The sequence below is a fragment of the Protomyctophum bolini genome (assembly GCF_963924005.1).
Source record: "Protomyctophum bolini genome assembly, chromosome: 6".
NCBI classification, from domain to species: Eukaryota; Metazoa; Chordata; class Actinopteri; order Myctophiformes; family Myctophidae; genus Protomyctophum; species Protomyctophum bolini.
Genome location: NC_137867.1, coordinates 41,926,951 through 41,952,942, shown reverse-complemented (window position 1 = coordinate 41,952,942; position 25,992 = coordinate 41,926,951). Strand labels below are relative to the sequence as shown.

The following is a 25,992-nucleotide window of genomic DNA, read 5'->3' as shown; positions in this document are numbered from 1 at the left end:
TTTTTTTTCCCGATTTTTTCCTAGCGCAAGTTTTTTTTTTCTTTTTTTTTCCAAATTTTTTCTAGCGCAAGTTTTTTTTTTTTCTTATTTCTTTTCCTAGCGCAAGTTTTTGTTTTTTTTTCAAAGTCAAAAATGTACAAGTCAAAAATGTACAAGTCAAAAATGTACAACTCTAAACAACTATCCTCTCTCTCTCTAAATTCAATGCAATTTAAATTAAGGTGAAGTCAAACTAAAATGCACTAAGCCGCGGCGAGTCGGTAAACTTGCGAGTTCTTCAGTTACCGTCCATGTATCGTATTGTCAACCATGTATTGTGATACGTATCGTATCGCTGTTAAAATGCATGGTTACCTGTGAGTGCTGGCCAGGACTCCCACTGTGCTGCTGTTGCTGTCGGCTCCTCTTGGGTCTGAGTCCAGAACCTCAGCTTGCACCTGAGTTTCACCTTCAATATGGATGGAGTCACACGGAGGAAAAGCAGTGGGTTCATGGGTTCCATCAATGGGTGCAAACCGGTCATAATTCATTTCAGTAGTAAACCAAAAACCGGCAGATGGATACTGTATATTGGTAATCTGCCGATATACACTCCCAAAGACAGAACACATCAAAGTTAAAACATTATTATTATGGAAATAAAACGTCTGGGTTTCCGAGGCTATACTGTTATAGGCTGAAAGCCACTTTGGATGGATATCATGTCCATAGCACTCGTCTCACACACGTTGACACGCTTGGCGGGTTCACTCTCACTCACTCTCACACGCACAAACCACACTCTCCAAAAGTGTAACTATGCAATTACCGACCCTAATTTAATATTGTCAAATCAATGTTAATTTAACTCTGAGAGTGGAACTCCCTCAAGGACCCCTGGGGGTCCCCGGACGCCACTTTGGGCCCTACACAGTCCATGGCTCCTCACCTAGCAGAGCCAGCAGGCCCATGGCGATCAGGACAGGCTTTCTGATCAGCTGAACGTGTGGAGGGTGGGTGTTGTTGACCTGGAAGTAGGGATGCAAGTTATTGATGAATTCACAAATTGATCATTGATAACCTCAATCGATCGATTGATTAACCGGTTAGTTGATAAGCTGCAGGGTTTTTTTCTTTTCTTTTTTTAATTATCTGAGAATCTTAATTTCCTTCGATAATGTAACATAAAAATCTACATTTTGCTGAATACTAAAGGCATATTATATTCCTTACAAATATTTATTTGACCATTTGAGATACAGGGCAAGGCAATGGCAATGGCAAAAGTCTGTCACATCACAACCACAGACTATTCTGTGGCTACCAAGGTGGGTACCTGGAGGCGTGCAGCCAGGGTGCGCTGGGTGGGGTACGGGTACCTGGAGGCGTGCGGCCAGGGTGCGCTGGGTGCGGCCAGGGTGCGCTGGGTGGGGTACGGGTACCTGGAGGCGTGCGGCCAGGGTGCGCTAGCTGAAGGGGTACGGGTACCTGGAAGCGTGCGGTCAGGGTGCGCTGGGTGAAGGGGTACGGGTACCTGGAAGCGTGCGGTCAGGGTGCGCTGGGTGAAGGGGTACGGGTACCTGGAAGCGTGCGGTCAGGGTGCGCTGGCTGAAGGGGTACGGGTGGTAGCTGAGGAAGGCATTGTCGTTGCTCAGCAGTGTGTAGTTGACGCTCACGTCAGTGCTGCTGCGGTCGGCCATCAGCAACTCCTGGTGCTGGGAGATCACCTTCGGACAGAGAAATATACTCCTACTTAATGTCATATTGTCTCCTGGTGCTGGGAGATCACCTTCGGACAGATAAATATACTCCTACTTAATGTCATATTGTCTCCTGGTGCTGGGAGATCACCTTCGGACAGATAAATATACTCCTACTTAATGTCATATTGTCTCCTGGTGCTGGGAGATCACCTTTGGACAGAGAGATATACTCCTACTTAACCCATTTTGGGCGGGAACCCCTTTTGGTGTTAGCATTATGTTATGAAAATTATGTATATTGAAAAATAGCAGATATACAAGCTCATAGCGCGCCACCGAGTGATAGAGTGGAGTAGAGAAATATACGCCTACTTAATGTCAAATTGTCTCCTGGTGCTGGGAGATCACCTTCGGACAGATAAATATACTCCTACTTAATGTCATATTGTCTCCTGGTGCTGGGAGATCACCTTCGGACAGATAAATATACTCCTACTTAATGTCATATTGTCTCCTGGTGCTGGGAGATCACCTTCGGACAGAGAAATATACTCCTACTTAATGTCATATTGTCTCCTGGTGCTGGGAGATCACCTTCGGACAGAGAAATATACTCCTACTTAATGTCATATTGTCTCCTGGTGCTGGGAGATCACCTTCGGACAGAGAAATATACTCCTACTTAATGTCATATTGTCTCCTGGTGCTGGGAAATCACCTTCGGACAGAGAAATATACTCCTACTTAATGTCATATTGTCTCCTGGTGCTGGGAGATCACCTTCGGACAGAGAAATATACTCCTACTTAATGTCATATTGTCTCCTGGTGCTGGGAGATCACCTTCGGACAGAGAAATATACTCCTACTTAATGTCATATTGTCTCCTGGTGCTGGGAGATCACCTTCGGACAGAGAAATATACTCCTACTTAATGTCATATTGTCTCCTGGTGCTGGGAGATCACCTTCGGACAGAGAAATATACTCCTACTTAATGTCATATTGTCTCCTGGTGCTGGGAGATCACCTTCGGACAGAGAAATATACTCCTACTTAATGTCATATTGTCTCCTGGTGCTGGGAGATCACCTTCGGACAGAGAAATATACTCCTACTTAATGTCATATTGTCTCCTGGTGCTGGGAGATCACCTTCGGACAGAGAAATATACTCCTACTTAATGTCATATTGTCTCCTGGTGCTGGGAGATCACCTTCGGACAGAGAAATATACTCCTACCTAATGTCATATTGTCAAAAGTGGGATAAGTACGGTGGCAGCCATGATGGCACCAAATGTAGCCTGGGCTTAGTGGGCTAAGCATTATAAATTACTGATACTGACACGGCAAGGGAGTTAATTCACTGACTATACACAGTACACATTTTATGCATTGGGGCTACACATGCTAACAATGTATATCCTGGGTCCACACCATAGAACAGTTCCCATCAATAGTGAATGACTAATAGGGTTACTAACACTGTTGAGTTTTAATATAGCACGGAACATGTCAGCATAATCCTCTATAACAGTGGTTCCCAAAAGTGGGGTCCGGGGACCCCCAGGGGTCCTTGAGGGAGTTCCAGGGGGTCCCCAGCTAAATGATAGTTTGGAACCAAATGGACCCTTATAGGACTGTAACTCTGAGAGTGTACAAATGGAACCAAATGGACCCGTTACTCTCAGAGTTAAATTAATTTGATATTACTATACTAGAGAGGTGCCCGTGGGGACTCTGCGGCGGTGCCCGTTGGGCACTGGCCTACTTGGAACGATGCAAGTTGGACATGCATGCCCCACACACCCAGTTATGTCTGTGTCCCTTTTATGGAGTTCTGTGTCAGGCATGCCCAAATATGTCCGTGGGGTAACGGTTCTCGAGTTGCATGGATTACACACGTACGTACAGTACGTACAGAGACTTGGTGCATTTATAGATAGATAGATAGATACATTGGGGTTCCAGAGATATAAATGACATAGATAAATATAGGGCCTAATTCAGGTCGAACTGGGAATCCTTGAAATGAAAATGGTTGACAATCACTGCTAGAGCCGTAAAGATCTTCTCTTATGGGGGTCCCTGGCATATCTTTTCAAATGGGGGGTCCGCGGGCTAATTAGTGTCAATTTGGAGGGGTCCTTGACATGAAAATCTTGGGAACCACTGCTCTATAATGAAAAGTACTACGCGTCCGGGTGTCCCACCTTCACCACCATGGCTGCATAGGTGACATCAGCTCTCCATGTGTGCGGTGTGGACCAGCCCACCAACGGGTCAGCCTCGTCGTTGTAAACAGGGAGGCTCCGGAAGAGAGGGAACCGCTCCTGGATCTCCCTCACCGTCTGCACCTCCTGCTGCAGGATCGGCAGAGAGCCTCCACCTCCCTGGAAGACAAGCAGGGTTTTACTCATTTCAAAGAGCATCCACCTCCCTGGAAGACAAGGTTTTACTCATATCAAAGAGCTTATTAAACTACCTCCCCCTGGCCAGCCGCGGCACCTGAGGGAGGGGAAAGGAACTGGTCAGCATACAGTAACGTGTTCCTTCCACATGCTACGTCCGGCCAGGGAAACTCTCCCCTGTCGGGTGAAAAGAAGCAGCTTGGACTCCTCATGCATAGAAGGAAGCATGAGGTCAGTCCGCTGCCCTCGCCAAGTTGGCAGAGGAAGTGTAGCGCCCAAGATTACATTAGATGACACTGGGTGAAAAAATGGGTTGCAAAATCGTGGGATAGAAATTATATAAAGTAAAAATATATATATTGGTTTTTCTGCTTGTCAACCCAGGAAATGCCATCTCACCTTCTTATGCAGGGCGATATAGTCGAGGCGGACGCCCGTCTCTGCGGTGAAATAGTTGGTGCCATTGTAGCAGTGCTGAAGCATGGCCCAGCAGTACGGTGAGTGGGGGGGGGAATGGCAGGAGTCTCCCGGACCCCCAAACCTCAGAGCACTGCTGGCTGCCCGCAGGCCCTCTGAGCATGCATCGTAGTAGTTCAAGAACCCTGCAAATACAGTATATGCACAGTATACGTCTCATATTATCCCATTTTGACCTGAGATCAGATTCTAAAAATGTCATCCTGACAGTTTTCTGAAAAAGCTATGTTTCTGTCAGTCGTTCTTCGATTTTTCAAAAATAGCAGACCTACAAGCTTGTAGCGCGCCACTCGGTGGCGCGCTGTGATGATTAAAGTTTATTTATTAGGAAAAAGACCCCTTGAGATGTACCATCTCGTTTTCGAGGGGTATACGTATATCTGCTATTTTTCAATAGCTAAAGCATAACATAATGCTAACACCAAAAGGGGTTCCCGCCCAAAATGGGATAATTACTGGAACAAGCCATGGCATTTGGGTTCCGGACAGCTCTGTAGACAGTGCTGTGCAGTGGCTCACGAAAACTGCACTTTTTTTTGTTGTTTTTTTTTCTTTGTAATAATTTGTTTGGTCCAAGATATTGTGTTTGTTGTCGCTCTATACAATAAAAGACAGCCTCGTCAAGACCGCAGTTCTGCGCTCACCTTGAATTGACATGGTGATGTTGTCAAAATCATGGTTGTTGGGCTCATTCCAGGTCTCAAAATTCCACAGAGACACACTGCCCAGGCCATACCTGTCTGTGGAGTAGAATCAATCAAGTAATGCTACGAAATACCAAGACAACATTCACACCCATACGACACTGATGATGCCTTCAACCCCCGAAACATCTGTTATTTGTTAATACTTTCTCTTTGCTAGATATAATATTTCAATTTGTGGTAATAATTACATGGTCCAGGTTTCATCCACTACACTTCGTTTGGAATCATAAAAATAGTAGTGCAAATCATTGAATATAAATTATTTCAAAGCGAACATTTTTAACTCAAATCTTTGCTTCTGGGGGGGGGGGGGGGGGGTGTACTGGATGTACAACATGCAAGCTATCAATCTGTCAAACCTTTCCGTGTCCGGGCCAGGTGAGCTTCCCGTGTTGAGTCAAATTAAGCCGCAGGCTCCACTCCTGGTGGTGGCCTTCCGTCTATTCCTTTAAGTTTCAGATTTGCAACCATACTCCCCCCGGAACCCAAAGACTTTTTTTTGGTTTCCTGGGCAAAAACATACATGGCATACATACAGCACATGCTTCTCACCAGTTGTACTCACCAATGTACCTCCTGGCGGTGAGGTAGACCAGGTTTCTCCACTCGGTCACCTGTTGTTTGGACTCCAAGTTGGTGAAGTAGTTGGAGACGCTGCCCATGAGCTCAAAGCCTGCAGAGAAGGAAGTGGTTCATTTGCCAGGAACAGATGTGATTTTCTCCCCTTCCACTTTATGTGAATCACACATCATGAAAAACACAACACAACATTTCTTGGAAGGATTTTTAACCGTGAAATAACAAAAAAGGGCAATCGTTTAGAATTAAAATCAAACTATGACTAGTATGTTGATTGCTATAAATGTATTGTATCTGTATAGTACTGTATAGTATACAGTACTATACAGTGTATACTATACAGTGTATACAATTACTGTCATAAACTAGAAAATAGGGGTGGGTTCAATTAATCAAAAAATAACCGAAAAATGGGCATAACCAAAAAATGCTTGCCGATAATTGTATCGATACAGACTACCATATCGATACAGCAGGAAATGCTGTATGTGACACGGCTTTAAAAAAAATCCATTAGCCTCAGTTTCTGCCCGACAGCTACGGTATATTATGATTCAATAATTTGTATTTATCCATCAAAATATATACATATTTTGTATTTCTTTACTTGCTCTTTGTTAAAGATTTCAGACAATATTATGTTTGTCAAAACATCGGCGATCGGTGGTCTAGGAATCAGCAAAATTCCCAGATTTAGGAGGACATTATTCTAAATCAACACGGATCGATGATACATATCGTATCGTGGCCTCTGTACCGTGATACATATCGTATCGTGGCCTCTGTATCGTCCGTGATACATATCGCAGTCGTTCCCGAACCTTTCATGCCAAGGACCCTCAAATTGACACTTATGAATTAGTCTGCGGACGTCCATAAGAGAAGATTTTTACGGCTCTAGCAGTGATTCTCAACCCGCTTAATTTCAAGGACCCCCAGTTTAACATGCATTAGTCTGTGGAGCCCCATTTAATGGCATTTTCAATGACTTGAAAATCACGTTTGAATGTGTAAAGTACTGTACCTGGCCGTAGGCCATTGACCCACAGGAGCTCAATCAGCTGATCCAGTTTAGTGAAATCGTACTGGACTCTTCCCTCCACATCTCTACAACAGTCACACAAACAAAGCAACACCTCAAAATGTATGCTACAGTCAAACATATACCGTCTCCTTGCTTCAAGTTCTAAATCAAATGCCACACCCTTGTAGACAGATTACATCCGTAGTATTACGCTTGTCAGAAAATGCATGTAAATAAAATAATGATTGCTTATTTCTATAATGCCTTTTGCAGATGTTATAAAAGGTACCGTACTGTAGGTAGGTAGGCCTACAGACCATTAAAAGCAAGTAAAGAAGACATGAATTATAGAAAGACAGACAGACAGACAGACAGACAGACCCTTTCGGGACCCTTGGTTACCTTTTCCGTCGGTACCGACGTTCCAAATACAGAAAAGGTAACCAAGTCTGACTTTCCTAGTTAGTATAGTTTTAGGAGAGAGAGAGAGGGAGAGAGAAATAAACTAATGTATTGAAGCTCCACTTCTAGTCCGGCAGTTGTGGTGGATGGGTGGGAAATTTGGTATATAATATAGTATTTTTTATTGGCCTAAAATATTTTCTATATACATACATTTATGAATCCACATGCTGACCGGCTGTGGGTATTGGGCAATTTTTTATAGGGGTTTCTTGTGAGCCTACCATTAACATCATATGGCAGGTAAAAATGTCAAAAATGATTAACTTTCCTTAGCATGTGTCATGTCAAACTAGGGGGTTTTCATGATTATGAATCCATTCCAAGCATTAGTTTCGCACAAAGAGCACTCCTTGGGCTAAAAACAGCCATAGACATCATGACAAATGTGATGAGGTCAGCATATTTGGTAAGTTGCTATGGCTGTTTTTAGCCCAATGAGTGTATTTTGTGCAACACTAATGCTTGGAATGGATTCAGAATCATGAAAACCCCCTAATTTGACATGTCACATGCTACTTAAAGAATAAGGAAAGTTTGACATTTTTGTCTGCCATAAGATGTTAATGGGAAGAAACCCCTATAAAAAAAATTGCCCAATAGCGACAGCCGGTCAGCAAGTGGATTCATGAATGTATGTATATAGACAATATTTTAGGCCAATAAAAAAAGACTATTATACCAAATTTCCCACTTTAAACAAAAGAAGCCTGTCGGCTGCCGGACTATTCCCAGAACCCAGAGTTCAGTACTTACTGTGCAGAGACCAGCTCCAGCATCCAGTGGATCCTGACCTGCTGGATGCCTTGGTGGGGAACTGAACCCACGTAGGCCAAGTTCAGCTCCTGGTCCCTGCTCAGGTCAAACAGGTGAGCCTGGGTGTGTGGGAGCGGGGGGCTGGGAGGAGAGGCCAGGAGACATGATGTTTTTCATTTACAGTTACATTATGCATTTAGCAGAACCCCTCTTTAATCCGGAGCGACATACAGTAAGCAAGAACAAAAAACATCATATACAAAAAATAGTCATATGAATCATATACGTAAGCTAACCCAACAGTGGAATGTCTATATAATGAAACTATACGTACGTATATACAGCAGTGGTTACTTCCCACTAAACCTTTTCATGTCAAGGACCCCCCAAATTGACACCCCAAATTAGCGCAGACTCCCATTTGAAGAAATAAGCCAGGGACCCCCATAAGAGAAGATTTTTACGGCTCTAGCATTGATTCTCAACCAGTTTAATTAAGGACCCCCAGTTTGACATGCATTAGTCTACGGACTGCCCATTTAATGGCATTTAAATGCATGCGGACAGGTGTGTTGGAAAACTGGAACTGGAGAAGTAGGAATATATTATATTCGTACGTCTATAAATGTTTTGATGAATTGAAAATGGTGGACCCTCTTGTAAACAAGTGTAATGCAGCTTTTATGGTCGTCCACTCACAGTTAACAGTTTTTGTATTGAGTTGTATTGTATTGACCACAGAGAAAGTTCGAGTAGGATTGAATAAAGCACCCACCAGAAGCCTGTGCTGCTCCAGAAGTGTTTCAGCTCTCTCAGTGGTCTTCCGACATCTACTCTAATAACATGCGAGGATGCTAAAGTGCTGCTAATAATATATCCCAATATCACTAAGAAAGTGAGCATGTTTTGAAATGGTTCCCTCGATCGTCAGCTAGAAAAGAAAACAGAGCGAAATAAATTGTATAAACTGCAATAAAGTTGAATCGCAAAACATTCGCCTGCGATCATAGTGTCTCCAACTATGTGCCAATAATATCGTTGTAATGTTCATAACTTTAAACATGACATAGCTCGCCTCGGTTCAATAAAACAAAAACAAAACTTTAGTCAGCTCACTGACCTGAGCGCAATGATGATGTCATAGACACGCGTCAATAGGGCATAGCCTAATGGGCGTGGTTTTCTGGTTCCACTGAAAAATCGGCCATTCGTTTTTCCCATAAAGATTTACAAAAATATTCAATGTCAAGTTTAAGCCTAGAATCAATTAAGTTATCCAGGATCCTGGTGAATCATGACCATAAAATAGCTAAACAAAGGGTATTTATTATAGTATTATTAGTATATCATTAGGCTACCCTATATCAGTAGCCTCCCAGCCGACGTGGGTCCCATATGGTTTAGAGGTGGGCTGCCTATGTGGGAGCCAGGTGGGATAACTATATGGGACCCACTAGCATGCATCAATGTTGTATGCTAGATCGAAAGGTGTGAGTGAAGCCTTATAGAGAAACAAATCCAAACGTGATTTCAACTAGCTTTTTTATTTGTATTAGCAGTTTAAAAAAAAGTAGGCTACACCAGGGATTATTGCTTTTTGTGCATCAATTGAAAACAAACAGCAGCACATTCCAATCCACTTTAGTTTAAGCACATTTCTCAACTCAAGGTTTACAAAGTGCTGTACAGAGAGTTAAAACGCTAAATACCGGTACAATGTAAATCTAAAACACAAGAAAAGATCACACAGTATAAAAAAGAACACAACAAAGCCATGCAAAAACATAGACCACAGAAACTCTCAAACGGAATTAAAAGCCAAGGTGTAGAGGTGGGTTTAAGGCGAGATTTTTAAAGTATCGATGGTGGGGGCCAGTTGGTGGGGGCCAAGTTGAGCTGCTTGGGCCTGGCCCTCCATGCAGCTGCTGGTGTCACAGCTCTGAAGCGTGGCTCTGCCTGGGGGACATTACTCATGAGCAGTAGGTTGGCTCCCAGGAGCAGAGTAGGCCGGGGGTGATGGATGGCCCTCTAATGCCGCTGGTGGCACGGCTTCTGGCTCCTCCTGTGCCTCTTCTTCTTGGCCTTCATCTGCTTGGTAATGCAGTGGAACGGAATGTACAGGGGACATGCCAATGCCAAAGGTTTGGTGGGGAGGAGCCTGGCCCTGGGCTGGACCAGCTGGGACATAGCAGACAAGCTGGCCCTGCTGGGAGGGACTTCTAGCCGAAGCAGAGTGTGTAGGCTGCTGGCCCTGGGTTGGACCAGTTGGAACATTAAAGCAGATAAGCTGGCCCTGGGATGGAACCTGAGGTTGGCCAGGGTAGGTAGGCTGTCCCTGGGGTTGGCCAGGGTAGGTAGGCTGTCCCTGGGGTTGGCCAGGGTATTTAGGCTGTCCCTGGGGTTGGCCAGGGTAGGTAGGCTGTCCCTGGTGTTGGCCAGGGTAGCGAGGCTGTCCCTGGGGTTGACCAGGGTAGCGAGGCTGCAGTTGACCAGGGTAGCGAGGCTGCGGTTGACCAGGGTAGCGAGGCTGGGGTTTTTGTTGTGGCACAGCTGGCTGGGGAAAGGGGAGAGGTTGTCCTTGCTGAAGAATTCCCACAGGCATGGTGGCTGGCTGAGGTAAAGCGTAGGCTGGCGTGTGGGAGTTGGCAGGGCCTGACACTCCAACAATGATGTCCTGGTGTGACTGCTGCTCCTGCTGTGGGGGCATGTGGTTGTTGGTGTCGATGTGGTTGTTTAAATAGATGTTGATCTGGGGGCCAGTAGGGGAGGACAAAGTCAGGGTTGGTGCCATTGGTATAGAACTAAAGACTGGTTGAAAGGAAAGTGAATCAACAGAGGGGATCACTTCTGGATCTGTTAAGACCTGAGAGTTGTCTGCTGATTGTGGTTGTGGTTGGTTTTTGATCGTGGCCAGAATCTGTTTAATCACGAGGCGTAGATTCTGCAATTGACCAAATAAACGAGAATAGTGCACATTAGAATAAGAACAATGGATATGCTTGTTTGTGTACTTTTAATGCAATTCATTACCTCTACTAAATCAAGAAAGGTGCATTTTAAGCCACGGCATTTTCTATAAATGTATTGGAAAGATTTGGTGTAGAGGCGAAAAGGAAAGGTGTTACAGGGCTTAAGATCATTATGTACATCAGACTATGTACATTTAATGATTGTTGTGATTTGGAGTGAATTCTATTGAAACATCACTCACCACCCTTAGGCCACTTTTCCACCGGGGATGAACAGGTTCTGTTCTTTTAACCCCCGCCTAATTTTGAACCAAATTAATCCTCAAATCCATAAAAGTAGTTTTTTCGGAACTGGGACCAAAAAATACATCTTCTTGACCTGATAAGTGCGAACCAAAGTGGGCGTGTCTGTCACTATTCAGGCTGGAAGATGCAGATAAATGATTATAAACCACCATAAAAAATAAAGAACGGAACCAGTTCTACAACCTATAAGTTATTTTGGTGGAAAAGGGGCCTTTGTTAGAGGGAGACTCTTAAAGAAAGGAAACAAGGAAGTGCCATCACACAATAAATGTCCTTTTCACCGTGTATTACCTCTGACGAACAGACAACGGACCTCGTCAGAGGTAATAATTTAAAACATGTGAAAAGGACATTTATTGTGTGCTGGCGCTTCCTTGTTTCCATTTTGCATCATTGAGCCTGAATTGCACCTATAAGAATATTCTTCTAATTTGGAGTGAATATTCTTCTCACTTGTTGTCTGTCTTTTTTTCCTCCTCAGACTCTTAAAGAACCACATTATGGTTGCTCAACCAAAATCACAACAATGACAAAGGAAATAACGTGACATGCTAGGCAGTCCGACTATTATAATACACTATACAAGAGCTGATATTATAATAATCAGATTGGCTTAGATCGCAAATCGAGTACAAAACATGATGATTATAATCACCTCTTCAGTGTCACTGGGGTTCCACGTAGGGGACAGCGTAGTAAGGTTTGGTTCAGTGGTGCTATAGACTGCTGTAGAGTCAGAGGGGATGACCTCTGGAACCGAGCTGGTACTATAGACTGCTGAGTCAGAGTGAGAGGGGATGACCTCTGGAACCTTAGTACTAGTAAGTGCATGAACAGAGGACAGAGATGCAGAGACCTGAGCGTTTTGTGTTGGGTTTGGTCTTGGTTGTTGTCTGTTGATCCGTTCCATCTCCGTCATGATGAGACGTATCAACTGCAAAGCGACCAAAATTAGAAACATGCAGAAACTGTACACATTAGAATTAGAATAATATATCACATAATGAGCAGCAAGAAAGGTGTGTAATAAAGTATAGCATTTGCCATAATTGTATTGGACAGGGTAATTTATTTTTAAGAGGAAATATCTAATTGCTTGAACCCTTATTGGGTCCCTGCTTTTGGGAACGTCCGGTGAATATAGCAGATCTACAAAGCTCACAGCACATTGCGCTGCCATGTGGTGTGAGCTTGTAGATTTGGTGTAGAGGAATGTCAATCAAGTATGTAGAGTTTAAGTGGTGAAAAGATCGTTAGAGTAGGAAACATAATGATTATCACCTCGTCACTGCTAGGCAGGGTAGGTTGGTACTGGTAGCCAGGGTAGGTTGGGTTAGTGTTAGTAGAAGGCTGTACATTAACCGATGGGAGGAGTGGTGGATTTGCAGGGACCGTTTGTGCTGGTTGTGGGTGCTGCTGGTTGACCTGTTTAAGCCCTGTCAGCACCAGACGTAGATTCTGCAAAATGACCATTTAGAACAAGAATTGTGCATTAGAATAAGAAAAATCCATATGTTCTCATACGCTCTTAAATGCAATTCATGCAACTCTATACTAAAAAACCAAGAAAGGTGTATTTTAAGATGGTTTTTTTTACAGGGTTTAAGAAGAAGTATTTAACCACCCAACCATCCCTTATCTGGACACCCACTTAAAATAGCAGGTCTACACGCCACATTGCATTACTTGCAACATGATGTGAGCTTGTAAATTAGCACTTTTCGGAAAGGAAGGGGCCAAGGGGTTGACCCTCTATAGTGTGGAGTCTGGACCCCCGTCAATCAAGTATATATAGGCTCTGATGTAAGTGGTTAAAAGATCTTTACAGCAAAATATGCACAATGATATGCTATGCAAGCTGATTATGCTGCGAGAGCTGACAATAATCAGATTTGGCTGAATTGATCACACATCACTATATTATAAGATTATAAATTATACCACCTCATCACTGGCGCTGACACTGTTACTGAGACTGACTGCTCTGGCCATAGACTGTAGGGCTCTGCCATGGACACGCCTCTCTGCAGCCTGCACAGAGGAGCTGCATTAAAACCATGGGAATAATAATACCGGTAACACTTGGTACGGCATATAAACGACTATTTGGAAATCACTTACAGTGGCGAACAGAGCCATCAAAAAGACAATCAGTTTCATCTTTTCAACCGTATGGGACCCTGCCATGAAAATGAAAAATAAGAAGATTGTACAGTATGTGAAAAGATAATAGATACAAAATTTAAAAAAGCACACACAAATGAAATAAGATTCACATAACACAGTGACACAAGTAGCGTTGAGGTTTTTGGGAACTAGACTAGCATACCATGAGTAAAAGCAGTACCAAAGAGAAAATGGTATAGTGATTATTATCCTTACCTTGAATGATTTTGAGTCTATAATAAATGCTCCACACCAGGTAAAAAGTGAGATTATGTTTTGTGTACCAGATATATAAATGCTTCTCTGCCTGCTACATTCTCCAATCAGCAGTGCCAACAGCCACAAATATAGACAGACACAACAGATTTTAGACAGACATAACAGATACGACATTCACTGACCAAATTTCATCTGAAACCACAGAGTTAGGTGCGCACATTATTTTTTAATTAAATCAAGTGGGTTCCATTGCAACACTCCCCAAAGGGCTGTGGGTAACTTTAAGTTCAACCATAGATGCATACCAGACAGGGGCTGGTCAGGGAATTATCATTATAATTATATCTTTAAATGTGCATTACCATAAAACCATTTGGTGGTTTGATTGCAGTATTCTGTCAAATATGGTCCTACTTAATGGGAGATATGGTGGGTGACGAAACCTTTTTCCAGACATCCCCTTAGGGGATAAATGATGTACTGATCTAACTGTAGATATACTGCTTAAGTTCACAGGCGGTAACCACAAACCAACCAAAAGAAACATCTAATGTCTGATACAAACAGCAATGAAATAGAGCAGGGCTACTCGACGTAAGATGGCTCAGGGGCCACTCAGCAAAATTCCAAAAGTCCCGGGGCCACAAGCTAAAAATGTCAGGATTAATTTTGAAACGTTTACACATTTATTTTTGTAACAGCTACGACTATGTCTAAAAATGAAGGAAACACACAGTAAAAAGCAACACTCCCAGGCCAAACCTCAGTGAACAAAAACATTGTGATTAATGATGAAGTAATCTGAGTTCCCAGAAGTTGTGAGCTTGTAGATCAGCTATTTTCACTACTTCTTAATCTAGTCTGTATTCAGGACTGATTTTGGTATATCAGTAATGTAGGCTAACGGTTTCACTACTTTCTTTTTTCTTGAAAAAAAAATCAGTTTTTCTTTCTTTTTTTGTAGGAAAAGAAATGGGATTTTGGAAACAGTGACCTAGACTCTAGGACCTAGAGTCTAGGTCTCTAGGACTAGGTCACTGTTTCTAAAATCCAATTTTTTCTATTTGTCTAGGACTTAGACAAATAGACTTGTTCTACAGAATCTTTTTCCAAGGTGAAATTGGTGCCGTTTGGGGCAATATTCAGGAGTGATTTTGGTGAAAACTTCCTCTTGATAAAAACAAGCTTGTTTGTTACAATCCAACCTATCAAACCAAACAGTGGGGTCTACCATCCTACCGCAAGTAAGTTGTGCAATCAGTTTCCAAATATTACAGTCTGCATGATTATGTGGTCACCTTTCGTATGTTGTGATTGGCTGAAATAAATTATAAAAAGAGGTGCAATAAAGCTGTCATCAGTCAAAAACAAATTAGAGCGATTTTGAGAGTGAGAAGAGATCCAGCAACTTAAGGTAAATCTGTGACATTTGAATTTGTACCGGTATTTACTGGCAATCTTTTAAAATATGTTACAGTATTATGTTTATGTCTGTTTTCATGCTTATCAGGATGTAATTTATTTGTGAAATGTGTTGTATGTCTATATGCCAGAATTCCTAACAGCCAAACAGCTGATCATGCAGACCATCATCTTCATGCTGGTGCCCCTCTGTCTCTGCCTGGCAGCTCCAGTGAGTTCACTTTTTTTCTACAAAAACAGTGCAACCTTTTGTAAACTTATCATGCATGCAAAAAGGAATGTCAGATCTTTATCTCTTGACACATTTTTTACTTCTTGTCGATCCAATACACTGTGTAATACTAAATAAATATATACTGTATATTTATTATGTATAGGGCTGGTTGCATTGGGTCTAAACTAAACCGTCTAGATTTAGGGGAAAAATGAAAAATCTTTGCAAAGCAGTGAGAAATAATGATTGTCATGTAAGCTTTAAAGTCCATACTTTGGCCATCTAAAAAGTGCGTTAGCCTTCATACCCTTATATTATTATATTATACCTGTCAAAATTATCAAAATGTGATTAGCTTTACAATCTCATATAATATGACAAAGATTTGTTTGTTTTAATAAAGTTATTTTTATTAAAAAATCAAATCGGTTTGAAATATTTAAAATTTAGGAATTCTTTTTTTTTAATGAAAACGAACAGTAGGCCTACTTTAGAATCATAGTCTAGATTACCAGGATGAATGCTGGCTGTGTGTGCACTGCGCTGCACTATTCCTCATGCATTTCTCTTTTCTGTTCCGTGTTGTGCAGATGTCCGGTCCGATTCAGTCTGTACAGGATCATGGCATCCTCATGAGGATCCAGGTCAACAAACTCATGAATCCTCCTCCGACGTACCCTGTAGTCCACAACTCTCTCCAGGGCGTCGGCGGGCCCACACCGTACAGGATGATGTACGTGAATCCTAGCAACCCCGCACCAGCCTTTCCATGGTTGTACTATTGCATCCTGAACCCCAGGAGCTGCCAAATCCAAAACCCCACCTATTCACATTACCCCAACAGCCAGCCTCAAACCCCCACCTATTCACACTACCCCAACAGCCAGCCTCAAACCGCCACCTATTCACATTACCCCAACAGCCAGCCTCAAACCCCCACCTATTCACACTACCCCAACAGCCAGCCTCAAACCCCCACCTATTCACACAACACCAACAGCCAGCCTCAAACCCCCACCTATTCACACTACCCCAACAGTCAGCCTCAAACCCCAATCTATTCACACTACCCCAACAGTCAGCCTCAAACCCCAATCTATTCACACTACCCCAACAGTCCGCCTCAAACCCCCACCTATTGGCACTACCCCAACATCCAGCCTATGATGACCAACGTCGCTGTGCAGCCGCCGATCATCGTGTTTGCGTTTGAAAGAGTCCAGAACACCAACTCGACCAATGCCACCGACCCAAATCCACCACGCGGCGATCACAGTTGAAGCTACAGTATTAAGCCTTCTTAAAACGTGTCCACGGTCAATGGAAGACTCGACTGTTGGTTTTGATCTGCCGAATCTCTCGTCTCTGTAATAATTGTATGACCAGCATTTGTTGCTTTTAAAATACAGTTGTGCTGCATATAGTTTGTGTGCGATTCCATGTTGTTATGCGTCTGCAGGCCTAGGCAGCATACCGTGTTGACGACGTTGTACCGTTACATTGGCGCACACGCACGCACGGAATAAACAAACGCAAACTGTTACTGGGACGTTTATTCAAAAAAGTAGGGAGAATCAAGAAGGCATGAAAGGAAAACTTTTTAGACATCATTTACAGTCGAACTTCAAAACGATATTGTTAAACATTGACAGTTATACACAATCCATTTACACAACCTGTACATCAAACATTGTTTTTTCTTCTTTTTTTTTTCTTGTAACATCTTGCAAATTAATTTCGAAATAACTTAAATAGGTTTCTATGTAAAAAGTGCAAATCTTTATGCATGGGATGACGTCAGTAAGACCATGGCAATACAAGGACGCTGCGAGACGGGTTCTCGGTGTGTTGCCAGTCACTCCTTGCAAGGCATCAGAAAGCAGATTTTAAGCACATGGTGTGAATTTGTAATCTTTTAAGAGGAGAACGTATGATATGCCAACAATACACATAATATGCCAAAAGCTTTGTTAAATACTTTGTACACCAACCGTTTAGCCGATAACAATGATATAGCTCAGTCATAGCATATTGGCAATGCATTACTTTTCATGTCAATAGTACATATAACGCATATCATTTTTATCATAAGCTCATATTCCAAGACTAGCACACACGGGGCGGGGGGGGAGGGGGGTATAATAGGTTTATATAATGTATAATTACGATGCCTCGCAAACACCCCTTCCGTAGCAAAACGTGAAGGGCGATTCATTTCATACATAGTTGCGAGCCGTTGTTGCGCACCAAAACAATAAAAAATAGCAGTTCTACAAGCTCACAACGTTGTTGCCCGATCAACACCACAACAGGCCCTTGAACAGAAGATCTGAGAGACAGAGGGAGCCCTGTTTTCGTCAGTGCGTTACCTATACCCCCCCCAATGCCTACACCCCTCCCGCGTCTTTTTCACTATTTTAAAAAATATATATTTTTAAATAGTTCAACTAGCCGATCTACATCGACACGTTGTGAGCTTGTAGATTGGCTATTTGAACTATTTAAAAATGTTAAAGGCAAAGAAGTTCAGGGATAAGTGGTAAGGTACTGGCGACTGGGGGGAGGGTCTTCAGTTCCTGTGATTCTTCTCCCACCGTTAGGCATGTATGTCTGCATGCATGTATGCTTGTACACCCCGGAATAGAATTAAAAAGCAATGACCCTTAGTGTTCTGTGATTACGCACCACAGAGTCAAATGTCACATTTAAAAAAAAATGAAAAAGGCATAATTATTACTCCTCAGTGAGTGGTGCACTGTCCACTCCATTCCGTAGTATTTTAAAAAAAAAGGGAAAAAAAGTCACGGAGCTGCTTTTTTTTAATATAGTATGACAGGGAAATGGTGGGCAGTAGTAGTAGTACATGGATTACACAGGCTTTGGTTGACAGACTGAAAGGGGGGGGGGGGGGGGGTGAAGAAGAGGAGATTCCTCATAGTTACACCTGATTAGTTGTGCTGCGCTGGTGTTGCGCGCACCACAAATAGCAGATCTAAAAGCTCACACAATGTGTCGTGCTGCCACATGTTGTGAGCTGGTAGATCTGCTAATTTTGGGTGCACACGGCACGGGCTGGCGTGGGGGGGGGCCTGCAACCAAGTATAAATCACCCCTTTACAAGACCGGAGAATAAACTGTAAAAAAGGGGTGGGGGGGGGGGCTGATAATGTATATTGTCTACAAGCAAGAGGGGGGTAAAAAGAATCCAGGCGTGTTTTTGGGCCATACGTGCGTCTGTCTCAAGTACATGCAAGCCAATGCAAAGAAAGAGAGAGAGAGAGACGAAACTGACACGTCTTCATCATCACAAGATGGGGAGATTATTATACAGCATAATTCAGTTATGATCCACCAGTCACCATGTATTCTACTGGACTAGAGAATGGAATTCTGTGATGTCAATAAAAATGAAATCTGTTATTTTAGGCATTTACAATAAAATGGGAGAATAGCAAAAACAAACAAACAAACAAAAACACCACAAAATCCTAGTGTGTGTGTGTGTGTGTGTGTGTGTGTGTGTGTGGAGCACACGCATGCGTGTGCGCATAACTACGACTTTTGCTCTGCGCCCGCAGCGGACTGAGCTGCACTCTCTGGTTTAAGGATCTGGTAGGTGATGAGGTACTCTGGGTAGGCCTGGAGAGAAAACGACAACAAACGTGGCATTTACAGGAGGCTGCTCTAGCAAGAATAGAAAGAAAACAAGTGCATCTGTGTCGGATCATAATATCAGCCCATTTAGACCCCATGTCGATTCTACAAATGCCTTCTAAATCCTGTTTCCGTCAGAGGTTCTCAAACATTTTCATGTCAAGGCCACCGACCCCCATCTGAAAATATGTTATTCCAGGAACCCCTCAGAAGCAAAGATTTGAGTTAAAAACGTTGGCTCTGATTCAAAGATTAGAAAATAGCAGACCTATGAGCATAATGAAACACCAAAACGGGTTCCCGCCCAAAATGGGATAATACCTCTAGTATACCAGTAAGACGCGCAAACGCGGGAAGCGAACGCAGCTCGTACATATTTGGGTTTTGGACGTATAGCTGCTTTGGGGACTCCTTATATGGTTATGGCTGAGTCATGGTGACACAAATCACTCAGCTCCATATATGGGCACAAAAGCGGGACAGACAGACACACAGACACACAGACAGACAGACAGACATGATCTGCTAGGTCTCATAGTAAGTGCTCACTGCACTTCGCAAAGATGGACTTAACCCATTTCGCCCTGAGGCCGAATAAGTCCTATCTGTTCTCAGTCAGTCCCTTTGTTTAGATCCTTTTCATTTACGTTATCAGTTAAGTTAAATCAAAGTTAGCTATTTTGCTACTCTTCAAAGTGTAGGCAAAAAACTAAGCCTTGTCTAGTTTCATGAAATGAATGTGTTACTACGTAACGTAAATAACAGATGTACAAGTTATCGACACGGAATGGTCTGTACGGTATGGTACACGATGTAAGCTTGTAGATCTGTTTATTTTAAGCCTGCGCCGACGCCACGCAAAGTTATGACAAAGCATGCGATGCATGAGTCTTCATGCGAGAGAGTTTCTTTCTCGTGTCCCCTCCTTTTTTCTGTCAGAATCTGTCATAAAATATTGTGTGTGTGTGTGTGTGTGTGTGTGTGTGTGTGTACGGGGGAGAGACCCGATATATTTATATGGGAGAGGCGCAGAGACAGAGAAATATTTAAAATCATCCAATGGAGTTAAATAAGCTATACACAGGTGGTCCCAAATGATTAATTGATTACATCACTATAGCAAAAGACGTTAAAACTAGGTCAACTCAATTAGCTGCAGTGGAGCTGTTCTGACTTGGAGCTCAATACTAACTGACCACCTTCAAGTTTAAACCATAAGATGACATGGAAATGCCCGCCGATTTGATGCGCAGAAATAACATATCTAATTGGGTTAAGGTGCACACATGGAAGAAAAGTCAATTTTATCGGGGATAACTTGTTGTAGGCTATACGTCTCCGTGAATTGTATGCATCAGCAGCAAGCACATTATTGTTCAAACACCTGCTCCTCTGTTCATCTGTTACTCTTATTTGGCTAATAAAATAATTAATAAGAATGAATGCAATAGCAAGTTGTTGCTGTTCTCTTCTCTCTCTGTGTGACTGAAGGTTGCCCCAAAAATTGTAGACAGTGATTTCCCCTCATGTTCTTTTTCCCTCACCATTTGGTTCGCTTAACATGTCCACGTGTCATTTGTTTACATATTTGGTACGCTTTACAAAGTCCAGTGTGAACACCAAACTGACCAAAATCAAAATGCAAATATTTGGTCCTTGATCCGGACCTTCTAAGCGAACTTTGGGTGTGAAAGAGCCCTTAGTTTAGACTAGTCATTGGTTAGACATGGGTTAAGGCTAGGTTTAGGTGTGCTGCCCCCTTCACCTTTTCGGTGCCACTGCTGTAGCATTAGTGGATTTAAATGCATGTATGCATGTGTGCTCTTTCAATGAACTGAAATAAAACGTTACTTACTTACACAGCCAGCAGGATCAAATGAGCAGCGCTCCTACATGTGTAGTTAACCTATACACATAACCCAATCCACATAAAACCAAAAAGAAAAAAAAGAAGCCGAGTTGTGTCTCACCTGCTCTCCCCGATAGATGACGTACTCTGCATAGGCCAGGCCGTTAACGCTGGGCCGCCCGATCACAGAGTGGTGACCTGGGGGAGCGTGAGCCATCTTCATGGCACTGAACTGGAGGAAGGACTTCCCCAGGGTCACTCTGCAGAACAGCATCTGTCTGAGAGAGAGAACAAGACCAGACGTCGGTCAGGTAGGGCAGTGGTTCGCAAACCAAGGACCCCCAAGTTGACACTCATGAGCCCGCAGACCCCCATTTGATAACATATGCCAAGGACCATAAGAGAAGATGTTTACGGCTCCAGCAGTGATTTTCAAGCATTTTCATTTCAAGGACCGTCAGTTTGACATGCATTAGGCTACGAAACGAACCACCATGTAATGAGATTTCTATGTCTGGGACCCCAATGTATATATTGTAAAATCAATGTACAAATGGAACCAACTGGTAACATTTGTACACTATGAGTTACAGACCCATAAGGGGGCATTTGTTTCCTAACTATCATTTAGCTGGGGCCCCCCTGGAACTCCCTCAAGGACCCCTAAGGGGTCCCCGGAATCCACTTTGAGGACCACAGAGGTAGGGTATCCGAGAGAGGGATTAGAGTCTCGGCCCTTTTAACACATTTTGACCTAAACTGCTAAACCAGAGTTTCCCTGAGATAATTGATCGAGTCTTTCCCTGCTAAAGACGAGTTGTGTTTTATTGAGCCTGGAGGGCGCTTTTCATAACTTATGAGACACCATACTACGTGTTCCGCGGGTTCTTTGTGACACGTGATCAAAAAAGAAAAGAAAAAGCGAGTCTTCCCGTGCGGGTGAGGACTGATGGAACATTACCCCCACGCAATGGATTCCTATGGGACGACGCACCCAAATACGACCGCCTACGTTGTTCTACCTTTTTTTTTTTCACGGATCGATCATGGATTATTTTCCTACACTAGGACAATCATGCACGCTATTTTAAGGCACCCAATGGAACGACGTACAATATTGGGCGAATCTTCAAAGGTTAGTGAAAAACTTTAGATTAAAAGGTGACACATACAGAGGCTGCCGAGATTGTTTAATTAAGTATTTGCGCATTTGATCCATGAAAATCCCCCTGAAAATAGTTCCATGGCTTGTTGTCGAACCGAAGAATATGACACCGTCGCGATCCGGAACAACAACAACAAACAGGCAGTGAGAGCTGCTGGAGTCCAGTTGAAACCACCGTTCACTCGCATTGAACTCATTTTCCCAGAAGCTTCTGACGGTTTCGTCATCATAATGCGACGGCCTCGTTACCAGGTCTGCGACAAATGCGCTATTTCTTTTTAATTATTAATGCGAATTAAACACATAAAACAAATACCAGGTTTAGCGTATCACGCAGGGCAGAAACAAGGATTAAATAGCGTGGAAAGCAGGTTATGCAGCAAAACTGTTAATTAACCCATTCTGAGCGGGAACCCTTTGGTGTTGACACTTCCAGCTCACCTGTGGCATACGTAGCAGGAGCGGTCTTTGTGGGCGGGGCAGCCGGTGCCTCCTCCGATGCCATAAACATACTGGTTGCTCTTGGAAGAGTTCTCAGCGAAGTAGATGCCCGCTCCGAACATGCCCCCGATGTAGGCATGCCGCTCATCGAACCCTTTGTGGATGATGGCGTTTATGAATGGAGAGCCTTTGGAAGAGGATACAGGGCTACAGTTAGGAGCTGCACCATTCAGTTAGTGAGTTTAGTTTAGAATTATTGAAAATCCAAATTCATCATCCACCAATTAGGTATTGTGATATATCTTGCGGGGATGGGACATTTTGACCTAAGGGGTGGAGCCACTGGAGGAAAAGGTCACTAAAATCAAGAATAAAAATTATCCCAACAGAATGTTTTGTTGTGATAATCCTCCCTACTATAGATTGCTCTGACCATATAAGGAGTTCCTCCCTGTCCCCAGTTAACCCCTGGCTAGGTGGCCCAGCCTCCATGTAATCAGGATAGAGGGGGGCCTTCTGCCAATCATGATGGAGTGGGGGCGGGCCTTGGTGTGCGTGCTTGGTGTTGGCCTGTCGCGCACACCGTGTTTACCGTGGAAGAGCATTCTCTCATTGTGGTGGTTGTGGTTCTCGTCTGCGATCTCCTTCTGCCGATGTGTGTATCGCTCCCTCAGCTTCTTGTTCACCACCTTCTGGATCTGTGGGACAGCAACATAACAAATTACACTTTGCGGAAGAGCCTAGTGCTGTATCTGTCAAAATCACCACTGGCTGGTGGTTGGTTCAGACCTTAATGATGTTGTATCTGCTGAACACGCCCCCCGCGTTGCCTCCGTCCCGGTGCTCGCGGATGGTGCTCTGCATCTGGAGAACGGAAGACAAACACATTCAGACCCCAGAAGACTCTACAAAATGTCTTCTTGAAAACCCTATGTTTCTTTGTCAGTGGTTCTCAAACCATTTTATGTCAAGGACCCCAAACATTATATGTATTTGGCCTCCGGCCCGCATGTGAAAATATGTTGTTCCAGGGACCCCCCCCGGTCAATAGCAGATCTTTTCACTAGCTAATGTATAACATAATGCTTAAAACACCAAAAGGGGGTTCCCGTTTTGAATCAGCAATCAGTCATTCAAGCAATGGAAAAAAGTTGTGGCTGGCAAATCACTCTTAATTCATCGTAAAAATATACTTGGCAGGTTAAATGGTTAAACAGGTGTATATTATGATGAGTGAGTGTATGTGTGCGTGTCCTGATTGTGATCTATTAAAACAAGCTCACAGAGAGACTTAATTCAACTAACCTCCTCTTCAACAGATTGGCACTCCTTATCATCAGTGGCGAGGTCGATAAGAATGGTGCCCTGGCTGGCACAGTGGAATGTCAGGTATGGGTTGGCACCTGAGGGAGGGAAACACAGGTACATTCAACAAATGGTGGATTTGTGGTTAATAAGTTAATAATTTAAAAAAGCAAAGTGAGTGCACTTTCCCCCACGGACGACACAGATTCCCTTCGGCCTTAAAATGCCACAGAGGAGCTTAGAAGACTGTAGGCTTTTCGAGACGGCTACCAGATAGTCGAGGGGCCACAGGTCCAAAAGCTCAAGGAATAGAGTTTAACCTGTGATGTCATTTTATTTGTGTTCTTTCTATTTATTTGGTCATTAAGGTCCACAGAATGAAAGGCCTGCTCTGCCGGAAACATCACAAAATAAAGTTATGCTGGCCATTTTTGTATACCACACCAGAGACAACCAATATAAGGCAACATTTTCCAAAATTCATTATGCTTTAAGTAGTATGTGACATGTCTGTTTTGGCCCTAAATTGGGGCCATAGCCACTTGACCAAATGTGCCGACCTCATCACATTTGTGCCGACCTCATCACATTTGTGCTGACCTCTTCACATTTGTGCCGACCTCATCACATTTGTGATGACGGCTATGGCCGTTTTTTAGCCCAACAAAGAGTGTTTTTAGAAGGGATTCAGAATTATATCAATCAATATTACATACATACTGTATAATTTTTGGTGTCCTTGACATGAAATATTGAGAACCACTGATATAGAAACATAAGGGTTTTTCAGAAAACTGTCAGGATGTAGAAGACATTTTTAGAATCTGATCTCAGGTCAGAATGGGATATATATATGTGTTCTTCACCTTGTTGACCGCCCAGCAGTCTCTCGACGCCCTTGATGAGTTTGTGCCGGTGGCCGTATGCGTTGATCCCGATCTCCTTGAGCTCCTCGTGGCCCATGTCCACCAGCACGTCCAGGGTGATCTGGAATAGGATGCAGTTTTAGTCGACGCAACATATTACAATCTTATATTTTGCGACAAAAGCAGCATTGATTGACGTATTCAGTGGTAGGGTGATGTATTGTCAGCACAGATGAGGTGCGTTTGGTTCAGTGGTAGGGTGATGTGTAGTACGGAGGGTACAGATGAGGTGCGTTTGGTTCAGTGGTAGGGTGATGTGTAGTACGGAGGGTACAGATGAGGTGCGTTTGGTTCAGTGGTAGGGTGATGTGTAGTACGGAGGGTACAGATGAGGTGCGTTTGGTTCAGTGGTAGGGTGATGTGTAGTACGGAGGGTACAGATGAGGTGCGTTTGGTTCAGTGGTAGGGTGATGTGTAGTACGGAGGGTATACAGATGAGGTGCGTTTGGTTCAGTGGTAGGGTGATGTGTAGTACGGAGGGTACAGATGAGGTGCGTTTGGTTCAGTGGTAGGGTGATGTGTAGTACGGAGGGTACAGATGAGGTGCGTTTGGTTTGGTTTTCGGACCTGTTCCCTCTCAAAGATGTCCCTGAGGTGCTCCAGGCCCAGACTCTTCAGGAACTGACTGATGTTCATGTCCAGCATCGCCACTAGAACAACAAAGGGTTAAAGACATCAGTACCAGGACATCGAACCTTAACAAACACCAAGGATCACTTCAATAATGAGCAAGGAGTAAAAAAAATAACAAGAAAAACAATCACACCTAAACATTTAGGGTTGTTCACAATTATTACATAATCGTCTAATCGCGGGATTGCGGGAACCCCTTTTGGTGTTTTAAACATTATGTTATGCTTTAGCTATTGAAAAATAGCAGATCTACAAGCGGCACCGAGTGCCGCGCTACAAGCTTGTAGGTCTGCTATTTTAAAAAAAATCGTGAAAACGTGGCGCAAATCTTTGAATATATATTCTTTCAGAGCGAACGTTTTCAACTCAAATCTTTGTTTCTGGGAAGTCCCTGGAACTACATATTTTGAGTTTGGGGTTCCGGGGGCCAATTTAAATGACATATAATTCTCCTTGAGCTGAATTAGTTTGTGAGAACCACAGACATAGAAACATACTGTTAGGTTTTTTCCAGAAAACTGTCAGGATTTAGAAGGCTTTTGTAGAATCCTTTCTCGGGTCTAAATGGGTTAATAATAATAATAAAACACACGTACTTTCCCCCTCCTTGCGGTCGGTTCCCGTGG

The 25,992-nt window shown here is 43.3% G+C and overlaps 3 protein-coding genes across 9 annotated transcripts in view; 1 reads left to right on the top strand and 2 right to left on the bottom strand.

Annotated features, from left to right (window-relative positions):
- Nucleotides 1–9,196, bottom strand: part of idua (alpha-L-iduronidase) — a 116,188-nt gene extending 106,992 nt beyond the window's left edge. For both annotated transcript variants that reach the window (XM_080766963.1, XM_080766962.1), the window contains exons 1-10: nucleotides 8,873–9,196; nucleotides 8,098–8,238; nucleotides 6,880–6,962; nucleotides 5,842–5,949; nucleotides 5,214–5,309; nucleotides 4,492–4,694; nucleotides 3,895–4,074; nucleotides 1,560–1,706; nucleotides 929–1,007; nucleotides 355–448 (exon numbers count right to left, since the gene is read on the bottom strand). In XM_080766963.1, the coding sequence (XP_080623089.1) occupies nucleotides 355–448; nucleotides 929–1,007; nucleotides 1,560–1,706; nucleotides 3,895–4,074; nucleotides 4,492–4,694; nucleotides 5,214–5,309; nucleotides 5,842–5,949; nucleotides 6,880–6,962; nucleotides 8,098–8,238; nucleotides 8,873–9,000 (1,259 nt within the window). In that variant the 5' untranslated portion in view covers nucleotides 9,001–9,196. The remainder of the gene's footprint in view (nucleotides 1–354; nucleotides 449–928; nucleotides 1,008–1,559; nucleotides 1,707–3,894; nucleotides 4,075–4,491; nucleotides 4,695–5,213; nucleotides 5,310–5,841; nucleotides 5,950–6,879; nucleotides 6,963–8,097; nucleotides 8,239–8,872) is intronic.
- A 5,938-nt stretch (nucleotides 9,197–15,134) lies between these two features.
- Nucleotides 15,135–16,673, top strand: LOC308317019 (uncharacterized protein; the record flags this gene model as incomplete). The annotated part of the gene is made up of 3 exons (XM_080765810.1): nucleotides 15,135–15,171; nucleotides 15,311–15,390; nucleotides 15,984–16,673. The coding sequence occupies exons 2-3, from the start codon at nucleotides 15,337–15,339 to the stop codon at nucleotides 16,671–16,673; spliced, it is 744 nt and encodes a 247-aa protein (XP_080621936.1). The 5' UTR covers nucleotides 15,135–15,171; nucleotides 15,311–15,336.
- Nucleotides 16,674–16,931: 258 nt separating this feature from the next.
- LOC308317550 (poly [ADP-ribose] polymerase tankyrase-1-like) overlaps nucleotides 16,932–25,992 on the bottom strand; it is a 37,763-nt gene continuing 28,702 nt past the window's right edge. For 2 of the 6 annotated variants that reach the window (XM_080766639.1, XM_080766642.1), the window contains 9 exons: nucleotides 25,963–25,992; nucleotides 25,301–25,383; nucleotides 24,674–24,794; nucleotides 23,808–23,905; nucleotides 23,292–23,366; nucleotides 23,086–23,200; nucleotides 22,503–22,689; nucleotides 21,018–21,174; nucleotides 16,932–19,032 (listed from right to left, as the gene is read on the bottom strand). The exon at nucleotides 25,963–25,992 is cut by the window's right edge and continues 220 nt beyond it. In XM_080766639.1, coding sequence (XP_080622765.1) covers nucleotides 18,946–19,032; nucleotides 21,018–21,174; nucleotides 22,503–22,689; nucleotides 23,086–23,200; nucleotides 23,292–23,366; nucleotides 23,808–23,905; nucleotides 24,674–24,794; nucleotides 25,301–25,383; nucleotides 25,963–25,992 — 953 coding nt within the window. In that variant the 3' untranslated portion in view covers nucleotides 16,932–18,945. The remainder of the gene's footprint in view (nucleotides 19,033–21,017; nucleotides 21,175–22,502; nucleotides 22,690–23,085; nucleotides 23,201–23,291; nucleotides 23,367–23,807; nucleotides 23,906–24,673; nucleotides 24,795–25,300; nucleotides 25,384–25,962) is intronic. The other 4 variants (XM_080766641.1, XM_080766643.1, XR_013964269.1 and 1 more) reach the window with 3 other exon arrangements.